Here is a 12,945-nt window from a genome sequence, read left to right as displayed (position 1 = left end):
CTCTTTTCTCCCAGCTGCCTGGTTTTCCCCAAATTGTCTTCCTTCCATCCACTCCTCAACCACTCCAAGCCCCCAAGAAACAGACAAAACTGGATGTATTAGTATTTATATGAAAGCTCTAGGAAATTCAATAATGTTCCTATTGTTTTATTGCAGATGGCACACCAACTTCTCTTTATTACTGCAGAAAGCTCCAGAGCCCTGTGGAGTGCAATAAACCAGGACGTGTTTGGCTTTGCAATGTGTCAGGGGCTGTGATTTCCTGCAGGAACCAGGGAATCAGCCCAGCTCTGGGATTGCCCACGCAGGGAACCTGCTGCTCCTGACCTGGCCCTCCTCCCTCGAGCCAGGCACTGACACAGAGCACAGGAAAGGGCTTCTTTTCACCTCTGCTCCAAGATGCTTTTTCTCCTGTTTGATTTCAGGCCCTTTTTGAATTTTCTGCTGAATTCTTGTGCTGTTGAGATTTAAAAATTGTCAATGCTCCACGAGGAAAAACCCAAAAGGAAATTCTCTTAACTGTCCACGACTACCTGCCCTAAATGCTCCAAGACACAAACACCCTCAGAAACACCCCAGAAAAAAGCCCAGCAGCAGCCACAGCTCAGGGGGAGCTCCAGCACTCACCCTGGGCTGCCAGTTCTCGTACTGCTTCTGCAGGTTGGCCCCAATGGTCTCCAGAGCTTTCTGCGGCCCCATGGACAGAGGATCTGGAACAGAACACACAGCAGCATTGCTCACCCCAGCTCACTCAGGTTTCATGCAGCTTCCTCTCATTATCAGTTTCAAACTCCTGAGCACCCCGTTCCTTATGGAATTTACTTGGGGGCAGCACCCAAAAAATCATCCCCAAATTCTTCAGTCCAACAGAAATCCAGTTCCATTACAGGCTGTCAAACGTGGAAGATTTCTCTCAATGAGGTGCTAAACACAACTTTGTTTTGAAAGACAGGAGAGGCATTGCATTTGTTTCTTTTAATAATGAAATAAGGTTTCTATTGTAAATAATGACAAGAACTCAAATTGGTTAAATATTTGATGACAAACATTTTCTGTTGATGAATGCAAATTCCTGCTTCATTTACTTCCTTTGCTTGCTGCTGCAGAGACTGTGTGCCATTTGTAATATTTAAGAAGTTAATTTTATTGCTAGATAATTACCACAATCCATACATAGCAATACAATTCCAGGCCATGTGCTTTATTCAAACACCAAGGACATATAATTAAACAATTAACAAGTTTTCCTAAAAAAAACCCCTACAAGCTAATATTTTCCTATTGAATATAAATTATTTTAAAAGCATTAAACCAGATCAATGAAGGGGTTTTTTTCCAGTTTTTGTAAATATACTTTTGTCAGAAACAAAACGTAATAAAGCAGGATGAAAGCAGGATTTTGAGCTATTCTCCTCTAATGAATAAAAGCACGTGGAAGGTGCAGCAGGACCTGCACGTGGCTCTGCTCAGGGGCTGTTTGTCACCAGGGGGGACCAGCAGTGACCCCAGCAGTGACCCCAGCTCAGGTGTGGGCAGCAGCAGCTGCACCCCCAGCAGTTCCCCAGGCCCTGCACATGTGGCACAGACATCTCTGCACCCCCTCCCTGCTCCTGACACTGATGGCAGCAAAAACTGCAGATATTTCCCCAATTACCTTTTTCAGAAATTTCAAGTTGGCTGGAAGTGGAAGGAGCACTTGTGTACATAAACAGACTGAAAATTTAATTACAAAACTGCATTCAAAATTCTCTTTGCTAATGATAGGCACTAATGACTTGATTTAAATGCCTCTGCAATGCTGCTCTGCTCGTGCATCAATGAGACACCAGGGCTGTTCCCTGCACTGCTCCAGGTACCTGTCTGTGCCTGCTCAGGGCTCCCAGCAGCGTTCCCAGGTTAAAACCCTGAGATGCTGTGATTCACAAAGCAGGTAAGGCAAGGGTAGAAAATCTGCTGCAAGTTCTTCTAGAAATTCTGTTTGTGCAGTGATTAATTTGCTCCTGGGGGCTGTCGAAGCCCCGAGCTGAGGACTGCAGTGCCCAGCGTGGGACGTGCTGGAGGCTGAACATTCCCAATTCCCAGATAAAAACCAAATCTCTCTGAGAAAGCTTCTGTACACAAGATAGTTCCTTCTCATTTTACTTCAGAATTGTCTCATCTTGATAATTAGGCTTTTTTCTCCAAAACCAAGGGAACTTTTAATTTCTTCACAAAAGAACTAGGAATTTAGTGCAGTGCTGCATGAAAGTAGCAAACCCAGGTGTTGGAACTGCTGGCAAGGCATCCTTGGGAATAATTCCAGGTCTTCTGAATGACTCCAATTAAAAGAGCCCTGGAGCAGCCACCTCTAAACACAGCAAGGTGTTTCACAAACCTCACTGCTCTGCTGGGTGAGGCAGAGAAGGGGCATTGAGAGCTTTGCAGATCCCAGCACTCTGAAGGTGTCTCTGCTCAGAGATTTCCTTGAGATATTTATAAATCTAAAATAATTACAAGAAAGCAGAGCAGCCCATTAACAGCTCTTTTTCTCCATGGTGTCTCATTTCAGAACACAGCAGGAGAGATGACCATGGCAGCAGTTGGAGCTGGACTCTTCATTAACCCAGAGAAAATCAGATCCCAGCTTTCCCTCTGCTCAGCCCAGTTCCAAGCCCTGGGGATGCAGAACTTTGGGATGAGCTCTGTGCTGTGCTCCTGCAGGCTCTGGGACTCACCAATCCAGCACTCCAGGCGGGCACAGGGAGTCGTTTTCACCACGTCTGGGGGGTCCACGCCAACGTTGAGGCACAAAACTAAGGCAACACTTACAGTCTTCATCTGCAAAGAGAGGCAAGAGCACAGCCCTTAGAGCAGGACAGCACCTCCCCTGGGCCCTCACCACTCCAGAACTCCTGCAGGGCTTCACCCAACCTCTCCCACCTGCTCCTTCACATGGGCTATTTTAAGCGAGGCCTGACTGATGAAATTTTTCATCTTTTTTATTAGAACAGTACTTGGACTCCATGTTACTATTTTTGTTATTATTTCCAGAGCCCATTCTTCTCTTTCTGAGCATGGAAATAGATGCCAGTGAACTTCTGCTACTCATCTTAAATTAGCCATTGTCCAACTGAAACACATTACTAAAACATGAGGCAGCGCTATTCAGGGCCCCTGACCAATATTATAATGCAGTGTGTGATCTCTAATTCTGAAACTAAAAGAATTACAATGGAAAAAACCCCAAGTGACAAACAAAACCATGAAAAAATTAAACAAACAAACACACACCAAAACAAATACATTTAGTGCAATTTTTATTTTGTTTTCTCCACGTGTTGGGTTTTCTTGGAGAGCCCTGTAAGCAGAAATCCTGGAGTGGCTCCAGCTGCTCCACATCCCCCTGGCACTGCCCAGGCAGCACATTGGGTTATCCCACCCAGGCACCACAAATGTTCCCAACCCAAAGCCACCCGACCTCACCTGGGACCCAAAACCTGCATTAAACCAATGACAAACCACCTTGGCCAGCTAAAAATACTGCTGGAAAACAATCACATCTTTCTGGGATTTTCCCTAGACTCCCTCATGCCAACACCTAAACCAGAGGAGGAAAACAGAAGCAGTGACGAGGCTCTCAGTGATTCCAGGCATTCAGGGCTTGCCTGCAGCAAGGCCACCCACATCCCCACCTCCCCGGGGTGCTCCGTGCAATCCACAGCAGCAGGGGAAAAAAATCCCCAAATTTCACACTTAGAGAAAACCCTAGAGCCACATAAATGTGTAATTTATACAGAAACTGGAGCAGCCAGACACCATTCACACCAGGACAGAAATCCTGCAGCATTTCCTCACTCCCATGGCCATGATGGGGAACATGGAATAAATAATCAGCAAAACCTGATAAACTGTGGTTCATGACTCCATCCAAACCGTGTTCCTGCTAACAAACCCTGCAGTCCTGGAGGAATTCCTGCACTCTGCAGCACAGGGATGAAAGCAGGAGCCTGAGCAGGAATTCCAGATCAGGATTTCCCAGGAGTGCCCACGGATGGGGTGGAGAGCCCAGAGCTGCAGCTCAGCACTCAGCACACTCCAAGTGCCCTCGAGCACTCTGTCCAAGTCAGGGACACCCACAGCAAAAGCAGAGCCACTGGCACAAGAGCCCAGTCCTGCAGACCCTTCCCTGCCCCGAGCAGCTCAGAGGGTTATGGAGCACCCCAAAACACCACCCCAAAGGCAGCTGAGCACTGCACAGCCCCTGCCCTGCCCACAGGGACACTGCCAGCTGCTCAGCAAACAGGGAGCTGCAGGGTGTGCAAGGGCACGGGCACTGCCAGAACCATCACACGCTGCCACACACCCTGAACACCCCAGGGAAACAGAAAACTACACACAGGATGACTTATTAGACATGGAAACACATAAATCATCCTTCCAAGAGAAAATATCCTGCCAAGCAATCTTCTCCATCTCATTTATTTATTGTTTCCCATTTGCAGTCTAATACTGACTTATTTTTCAGTATTTTGCTGGTAGCATCTGATTGGTGGCTTATGCCGAACAGGCTGATATTTCTTTTCCATTCCCAGGTTCGGGTTTTAAATAAGTGTTTCTCCTGGAAAACTGACAGCAAGCCCATGAGAGGAACAGGAATTGATCCCAGAGACAAATGGGGTGATTTCCCCTCTGCCTCCTCCCCCAGAGGATGTAAAGCCTTGCACCCCACACCATTTGTTCTGCCAACAGAGAGCACATCCTGAGAGCTGCAGCTCACCCCTCTCCCCTGACCACCCCTCACAGGGAGGATTTTTTCCTCAATATCCCACCCATCCCTGCCCTCTGGCAGTGGGAAGCCGTTCCCTGTGTCCTTGCACTCCATCCCTTGGAAAGTCTCTCCCATCTTTACTGTCAGCTCCTTCAGGCACTGGAATGAGCTCACCCAAAGCTTCTCCTGCCCAGGCTGGGCAGTGCCAGCTCTCCCAGCCTTTCCTCCCAGCAGAGCTGCTCCAGCCCTCTGCTCGTCCTGGAGCCTCCTCTGGGCTCTCTGCAGCAGCTCCAGCTCCTGCCTGTGCTGGGCCAGGGCTGGGGCAGCTCTGCAGGTGGGGGCTCACCTGGGAGCAGAGGGGCAGAATCCCCCCTCACCTGGGGGGCAGAGGGGCAGAATCCCCCCTCACCTGGGGGCAGAGGGGCAGAATCCCCCCCTCACCTGGGGGCAGAGGGGCAGAATCCCCCCTCACCTGGGGGGCAGAGGGGCTCAATCCCCCCCTCACCTGGGGGCAGAGGGGCTCAATGCCCCCCTCACCTGGGGGCAGAGGGGCAGAATCCCCCCCTCACCTGGGGGCAGAGGGGCAGAATCCCCCCTCACCTGGGGGGCAGAGGGACTCAATCCCCCCCTCACCTGGGGGGCAGAGGGGCTCAATCCCCCTCCCCTGCTGCCCATGCTGGGGCTCAACCCAGGCTCAGGGGGGTTTGGGGGGACAATGCATGTGACTGATTAAAAAAAACCACCCCGAGCCCAAAAACCCCAAAAATGCTTTTCCCATTTCTAAGCTCTTTTGGAACACACAGAAACTTCACTGCATATTTAAAGGTTCTTAATACAAGCAGTATGAGGACATTCTCATCTGTCATTAAGACAGTGGAAATTTTCCCCATTTCAGGAGTATATCCATCAGAATACATTTCCATGGATTTTTGTTAGAATTTAAAAATGAAGCAGAAGAACATTTGGCAAGTTTGTAAGAAAACCAATATCCAAAATGCCCTGTCAGCAAAGGCTCAAGATCAAACCACAGCAGCTCTTAGTGTGGGCTCTGCACTTTGGAGTGTCATTTGTATGTTAAAAAATGGGCTACAACTCCCAAGCTTGTACTGCATCCGTTTTAAAGTGATTTAATAACTCTGGGTCAGAACCTGCAATACTTAAATGGCAAAATCCACTCGGTCAAAATGCTCTTCCTGAGAAGTGATGGCAGAGAATTCATCCCAAAGCCATCAGAAATGGGACTCAGGGAGCAGAGGGAGTTCTGTGTCTGCTCAGAAGAGAAGCTGCTTATTAAAGCATTTGACACTAAAGTTTACATCTTATGCTAAAGACCTTTAAAATATTCCTAATTCACCTCTTATTTCATTTAGAGGCCAAACAGATCTGCAGGTGAGTACAGTGCAATATTTGCAGGTATTTTCAGCTAGGAAAAAACCATTATCTTCTGGGTTTGATTGAAAATGTGAAGTTTTATCACCCCAGGGAGCCCAGCTGATCCCACTGGAGCGTCCCTGAAAGTGGCTCCAGGCCAGGCTGAAACCAAGACACCCATTTATTTCAGCCTGAAATTTGTAACTCAGAGCCATAGAACTGCTTTATGTTCTAGTTCAAGTAATACCAAGAACAAGTCAGTGCATTTATGAGAAATTCTGCATTTTGTGGTACATCTCAGGCTGGACATTTTAGACCCTATTAATATTTGATTTTTACACTGCAATTTGCAAGCTGAAAACTTTCTGCTTCAACATTACCCAGATGAACACTCAAGTGTTAGGAACCTGCCTGGGTTTATGCCAGTGAGTTCAAATTGCTTCTGGGAGTTAATACAAACACAAGATTAAGCCAGCATTAAACATGAAATATATGCAGCTACATTCTTTTACAGAGTTGAGGATGAAGTTATCAGCATTAAACACAGATCCTGGGACAAAATTCCAAATTCCAAATCCTCAAACGAGTCTCATTTGAAAACCCTCCCCAGCCTGGAGGCTCAATTTCCTGCTTGTGCAGGAAATTCATCCCCTTCTTGAAGCCTTTTTTTCCCACTTTTCTCTACACACATTTACAGGTTCAATACAAATCTCTTCACCCTCACTGAGGAGCTCCTCAGGTAAGTGCTGACCGTGGGCTCCTCTGGAGACCTGCCACGGAAAGTTCCAACAAGGAGGTCTCCAGAGAGAGCAGGAACAGCAACATTTACCAGAGGAAACATTGTTCTCCCTTGACAACACAGGAGTTCCTCTTTGCCAACCCTCCCCTTCTGGGCTCCCAGCCCAGAGGTGACAAGCGGTGACATCTGTCCTGCATCACCCCCAGGGCTCTGGCACCAATGCAGGTCTGAGATCAGCCAGGGGAAAGGCTGAAGGTATTGAACAGGCAAACAAAGCCTTGACCTTCCCCTCCATCCCACAACTGCACACAAAAACAACCAAGGGACGATTCCCAACGTATCCACTTGGACACGACTTTCCCCACGCAGGGGAACAGAGCTCCCTGCTGCCTCTTCACCTGCACCACTTGCAAGGTAGAGCATCTTAAAAGAAGAGCTTCCAGTTTCAAGGAATGGGTTTTTTTTAATGTAAAGTTTAAGATAAATAAAAAGTGTTATGGAAAAAGATCTCCATGTGCTTCTCCACAGCAAAAAAAGCAGTAGAATGCAAAGAACTCCTTCAAGTTAACATTAATAATTCAACAGCTCTGCAGGTTGTCTCCAGCCATCTGCAGCCCAGAGTCAGTTCCTGGTGTGCCAGCCTGCTCTAGATTCCTCGATCCGCTCCTCCTGAGGGCTTGGTTTCCTTCTCTAACCTCTCAATTCAGCACTCGTACTCTGAATTCTCTTCAGAGCCTTTTTGTGCCCGTGTTTGTCTGCCCAGCGCAGGCAGCTCCCCACAGAGCCCGCTCTGAACGCCGCCCTCGGCGCTCTCTGGGAGCACCTGCTGAGCTCTGGCTGAGTTCCTGCTGCCACTCACTGCCCCAGGGATCCACTGCCCTGCTCTGTGACAGCCACAGACACGCTGTGCCCCAGAGCCCTCAGAGATCCCAGGTGACCGTGCTACCCACAGTGCTGGAGGTTAAAAACTCCCGACAGGAGCAGGCTGATCCTGCCACAGCACAGCACCCAAACTCTGCCTTCCAACCACTCTGGGATGCTTAGAGCCAAAATGGGGTTTCCTTCCCTGTCAATCACTTCTTAAAAATAACAAAAATAATAGAAAGCAAACATTTTACTCCTGTGATCTTTGCTTTCCTTACACAACCTGAAAAAGAACCAAAAAGAGGCATCTTCCAGATGTCATTCCCCATTTATCTGTGACGAGGGCTTTCCTCCTCGCCTCTGCTTTGCATTCCTGCAGCTTCTCCTCGTGCCTCCACGGCATTCCCACTCCTGCCTGGCACTGCCTCTCACAGGTGTCCATCCTCCCAGGCACCACAGCTTCAGCTCTTCCTTCAAACTCCTCCACACTGTTCCTGGGCAGCCCCCTCAGAGCCAGGGGCTGGGGATGCCCTCGCACTGTTTGATCTCCTTTGAGGAATCCCTGAGCCACAGCCAAGTGCAAACGACTGCAACAGGAACCTTGCAGGAGAGAGCAGGAGACACAGCCAGGGCAGCCCATGGGCTCAGGGCAGTGCCAGGCTGTGCTGAGGGCACGGGGCACGGAATGCCAGCTCTGCCCCACAGGGCTCATCCCCTGCATCCCTCCCAGGGCTCTGAATTCCCTCCCGTGGCTGTGCCAGGGACAGGAGAGGGCACAAACCTCCCTGCAGCCCTGCCAGGCTCCAGAGAACCCAGCAGAGCACCAACACAGGGCTCCATCCACACCTGCTCCCACAGCCTCCTCCTCCGGGCACTCTGCACAGCGCTGCACTAATTACACTAATTACCCTCTGCTCCATCTACCCAACAAGAGCTGGAGGTCACCCTGTCCCAGCTCAGCAAGGATCGATCGATGAACGCAAACACAGGGGTGAAAACCCTGGTGAGGGTGCACAGCCCCTGGGGCACGCAGATAAAAAGAATTCCTGAGCCTGCCAGCCACAGCCTGGCACCGAGGGGTGTCACCAACACAGCCTGAACGCACTGACAGAGGCACCTCCGGAGCCTCTCTAGGGGAGAACACAGGAACAAGGCAAAGATCAGGTGTATGAATGGGTTCATCAGATGTGGCAGTGCCAGCTAAAGCTCCAGTGCCAGAGGGATCCACAAGCCCTCAGTGACCTCTGCACAGCCCAGGGGAGAAGGTCAGCACCACGGAACACCAGCCCTGAGAGAAGAGCACTGCCCAGACACCCGGCCAGCCCATGGGCCCTGGACACCTCCAGGGGCTCCTGTGCAGGCAGGTAAACCCTGCTCCAGTGAATTAAACACACTTGTATGCAGTCCTGCTGTAATCTGCATTGCCAGAGAAACCTAATTGTGGATTCCTCTTCTCATAAAAACAGGATTTAATTCTCACTCAGCAAGTTATGAGGCAGCAGGAAAAAAAAAGTTGAGGTAAAACTATTACAATCAGCTTTGTTGCTCTCTGCTTATCTTAGAAATCAATATAAATACAGCAAATCTTAATTTAAATATTCTGAATTTAATAGCAACTTGTCAGTAAAACCTGGTGTACTTGGAGTCTTTTTCTTTAAATCAAGTTAAATGCTTTGGTTGCTGCCGAGGCTGGGAGATTTAATTCAATACACAAAGCATAATTCCAACCCTCTTGTGTTAAAAATATTCTTTAAATAAATAATAGATCAAAGCAGTGTCACTTTGATGGCATATGCAGTCCATGGAAGGGGGAGAGGAAGGATTAAATGTTTTCAGAGCAGCCCTCACGGAGGAAGGGGCGGGGGACACCAGTGAATTCTCACTTATTTTCTCTACATTTACCACTCATTACTCTGCTGATTTGATTCTCCCCTTATCACAGCTCTGCCTTCTAAAGAACCTTCAACTTCACATAACTCTGGGGTTTTTAGAGCAACAAAGCAAGATGAAAAGAAGAGTCACTCCACTCCCAAATCTGTGAATCACTTCCTCTAACAGTAGTAGAGCTGGGATCACTCCCCATGACTCCTCGATGAATAAGGCAAAATCTGCCACTGCTTGGGGCTTTCATGATTCACAGGGGGAAATGCCACAGCTTCACCTGCACTGGGACTGCCAGAGCCTTGTCTGGGCTGACCTTGGAGCACTTCTTCACTTAGAGACAGCCTGGGGTGTTTAATACAGGCAGTGCTCCCCAACCTGGGCTGTGATGAGCTCATTTATCAAACTGAAGGTCCTGGAATGTTTTCCACACAGCTCACAGCCAGGGGCACATCCCCTGCAGCCCTCAGGAAACCTGCAGCAGCAGCCCAAAGAGAAGGAACACCTCAAACCCATCAGCCCTGGCTGGTGGGAAAGGGAGCCAGGAGACAAAAGAGGCTGCAGAGAATTGAGGATGGAGACAGAGCCTCACCCGGGGCTGCAGGGGAGGAAGGGGCTGAGCCATGGCTGGGCTGGAGGGGCAGATGGACAGTGGGGGCACTGACAGGGCTGCAGCACTGGGGGACACTGGGGGACACTGGGGGACACTGCTGGCAGGACGGAAAGAGGAAGAGAAGAAACTTCCTGAAGACAGCTAAAACAAGAAGTAATTAATTTATGATGCCAGAAAGCAAAACAAAGCAGGTCGGGAAGAAAAAGGAGACAAATCTCCAGCCCATCAGTTTTCACCCTGCTGGCACAGGCTGCCAGGTGCCCTCACACCACCACTGCTTCACACAAATCCCACGTTCCTGGGGTTTTTCCAGGTGCTCATTCCCTGGACAAACCTGGAAGCTGCCACTTGCAGCCAGGCCATGGGAAAACAGCAGCCTGAGTGAGCTGCCCTCCGCCTTCTGTCACGGACACCAGGTCAAACCAGATTAGATTTCATGAGCTGTTTGGCAGGATTAGCCGAACTGGAGCTCACTGGGTGGAAATATTTACCAGACATCACCCCTGCAGCATTCCAAACCCATCCTCAGCCCCCTCCCTCCCCAGCTGAGGTTCTGGGTTTGGTACCTCACATGAAGCACTCAGGAGACAGCCAGTGACAGCTAAAAAGGGGAATAAAATACAAGACATGAAACATAGCTGCTGAGATTTAAAAGTAATGAGGTTGAGCATTCTCAAGTCAGCTGCTCCTTCTCTCTCAGGTCTTTATGTGCTTTTGGAATCTTCCTATGCACCTGTTCTTAACCAAAAAGTAACTCTACAGCAAGTTTGTCCAAATGACCCCTGATCCAGCTGCCCAGACACAAACCACTGCCCTGGTATGAATTTATTTGGCTCCAGCTGACAGAGAAAGCAGAAAGACTAAACTGAAAATTTGAGCTTTGCTGCAGTTTCCTTCTTTCACAAGAGTCAGAGGAGTGTCTTGGAGGGTGAGCCAGGGCTCAGCCCCACCGAGCTCATCCCTGAGAGCAGCAGCAGCCACACAGGGGAGCCCCAGAGGAGGAAGCTGCACAGGAGGCAGGCAGTGGGAGTGGGCTGGGACGTGAAACACTTCACACCAACCACAGAGAAGCCCTGGTCACCCCCTGAACTTGTGCTGCTGAGGCACAACCTATTGATCAGCCCAACCAAGGCAAAGTCATTCCCAAATTAGAAACAGGCAACTCTGCAGATCAGGGGATGAGGGAACAGGAAGGCAGAGGCACCTAAAATAGACCAGCAAGCTCATCACACCTCCACAGTCTACTGGAGAAAGTCTTCTCTGTGCCAGAACCCTTTGGAGCAGAGCACCCACCACGGTGTCTGTGCTGCCTTGAAATCACACCCGAAACGCTCAGCCCAGCAAGGATCTGCCAAGTCCCACTTGCAGTACACGACTGCTCATGGCTCAGAACTTCTGAGACATGTCATCACCAGCCTGGGAGCTCAGGGCTCAGGGACAGCCTGGCACACGGCCTCTGCAGAGAAATTACAGCTGGGAGCTTCAGTAAGTTATTCCATCCTGGTACAAGAGGATCATAAACATAACGGAAATCTGGTCACCAAAAACCCATCAATATCTATAAACACAAAGTCATGGCTACAACAACTGTGAGAGCCACAGGCTGGAACCCAAAGCAGGTTCCAGGAACAGAACGAGTGCAGATGATGGTCCAGGACATTTACTGAGACATTGAGGGTGGCACAGACGCAGCAGAGGATCCCAGACTCCAGCTGGGATGTTTCTCTGTTTCTGTGTCACTCCCAGCGCTGTCCGTTTCACACACCTCCAAACACACGGGGAGCTCCTGCTGCAACACAAGAGTTTCCTCTGGAAACATCTCCTGCCTCCAAAACCCCACCTCCGCTTCTCCACGTGCGAGGACACCCTCACCCCACACCCCACACCCCACACCCCACACTGCTGGCACCTCCAAACCCACACAGCTCCTGTGCAGCTGCACCTCCCCACAGCTGCAACTGCTGCAGCTCCTGCATGCCCCTGCCGGGCTGCAGGCTCCCTCTGAGCCTGGCACTTCGCTGTCTTGCCCAGAGCACGCCGAGTGCCCAGGGCTCATTTAAAGAGCCTAAATGATGGAGCTGCTCCAAGAGCCCGGTGCTGCGAGCATGGAACCAGCGCTTCTGACCCATCTGCGCGTTTGCTTCCCTAACTCTGCACGAACTGGACACAAACTATCGGATCCACGGCCAGCGTCTCATCCCACAGCAGCTCAGCACCCTCTGAGCTCCGGCTCCTTCTCCGCCTGTCCCCGACCGCTGCTCCTGCCAGCCCCGCCTGCCCTGCGGCATTACCCGGTCCTTCATCCTCCAGCTCTGAGCCAAGGACTTGGAGCCCTCGATCTTCTCGCAGTGCCTTTTCTTCATGAAGGCCAGGGGCAGGTTCCAGTCCGTCAGGTCGGACTCATCCTCCTCCCCGAGCCCCAGGAGAGGCGACTGCAGCATCTCGGACTCCATGGGCGGGGCAGCGCCGGGCAGCGCGGGGGCAGCGATGTCCAGCCCGGCACCCAGCGGGGCCGGGGGTCCCTCCGGCCGGAGGGGGGGCGCACGGGCAAGGGCAAGGGCGGCGGCGCTCCCCGTGCGCGGGTACGGACGGACCCGGGGCACGCAGCGCCTTCACCTGGCGCAGGCAGCGGCCCCGGCCGGGCTCGGCGGCGCGGCCCGGGGAGCACCGAGGGGCCGGCGGGGACCGGGCCCGGGGCCTCCCTCGCACCTCTACCCCCGCGGGCCCCGC

The 12,945-nt window shown here is 50.9% G+C and overlaps 1 protein-coding gene across 1 annotated transcript in view; it reads right to left on the bottom strand.

Moving 5' to 3' along the window:
* RPTOR (regulatory associated protein of MTOR complex 1) overlaps window positions 1-12,670 on the bottom strand; it is a 97,314-nt gene extending 84,644 nt beyond the window's left edge. Inside the window, exons 1-3 of the mRNA XM_063409026.1 lie at window positions 12,507-12,670; window positions 2,715-2,817; window positions 628-710 (exon numbers count right to left, since the gene is read on the bottom strand). Coding sequence (XP_063265096.1) covers window positions 628-710; window positions 2,715-2,817; window positions 12,507-12,668 — 348 coding nt within the window. The 5' untranslated portion in view covers window positions 12,669-12,670. The remainder of the gene's footprint in view (window positions 1-627; window positions 711-2,714; window positions 2,818-12,506) is intronic.
* Window positions 12,671-12,945: the final 275 nt, after the last annotated feature.

The sequence above is a fragment of the Prinia subflava genome, chromosome 12 (assembly GCF_021018805.1).
Source record: "Prinia subflava isolate CZ2003 ecotype Zambia chromosome 12, Cam_Psub_1.2, whole genome shotgun sequence".
In the NCBI taxonomy this organism is placed as follows: Eukaryota; Metazoa; Chordata; class Aves; order Passeriformes; family Cisticolidae; genus Prinia; species Prinia subflava.
Note: the sequence above shows the minus strand (reverse complement) of the source record. Positions and strands in the feature narration are given on the sequence as shown.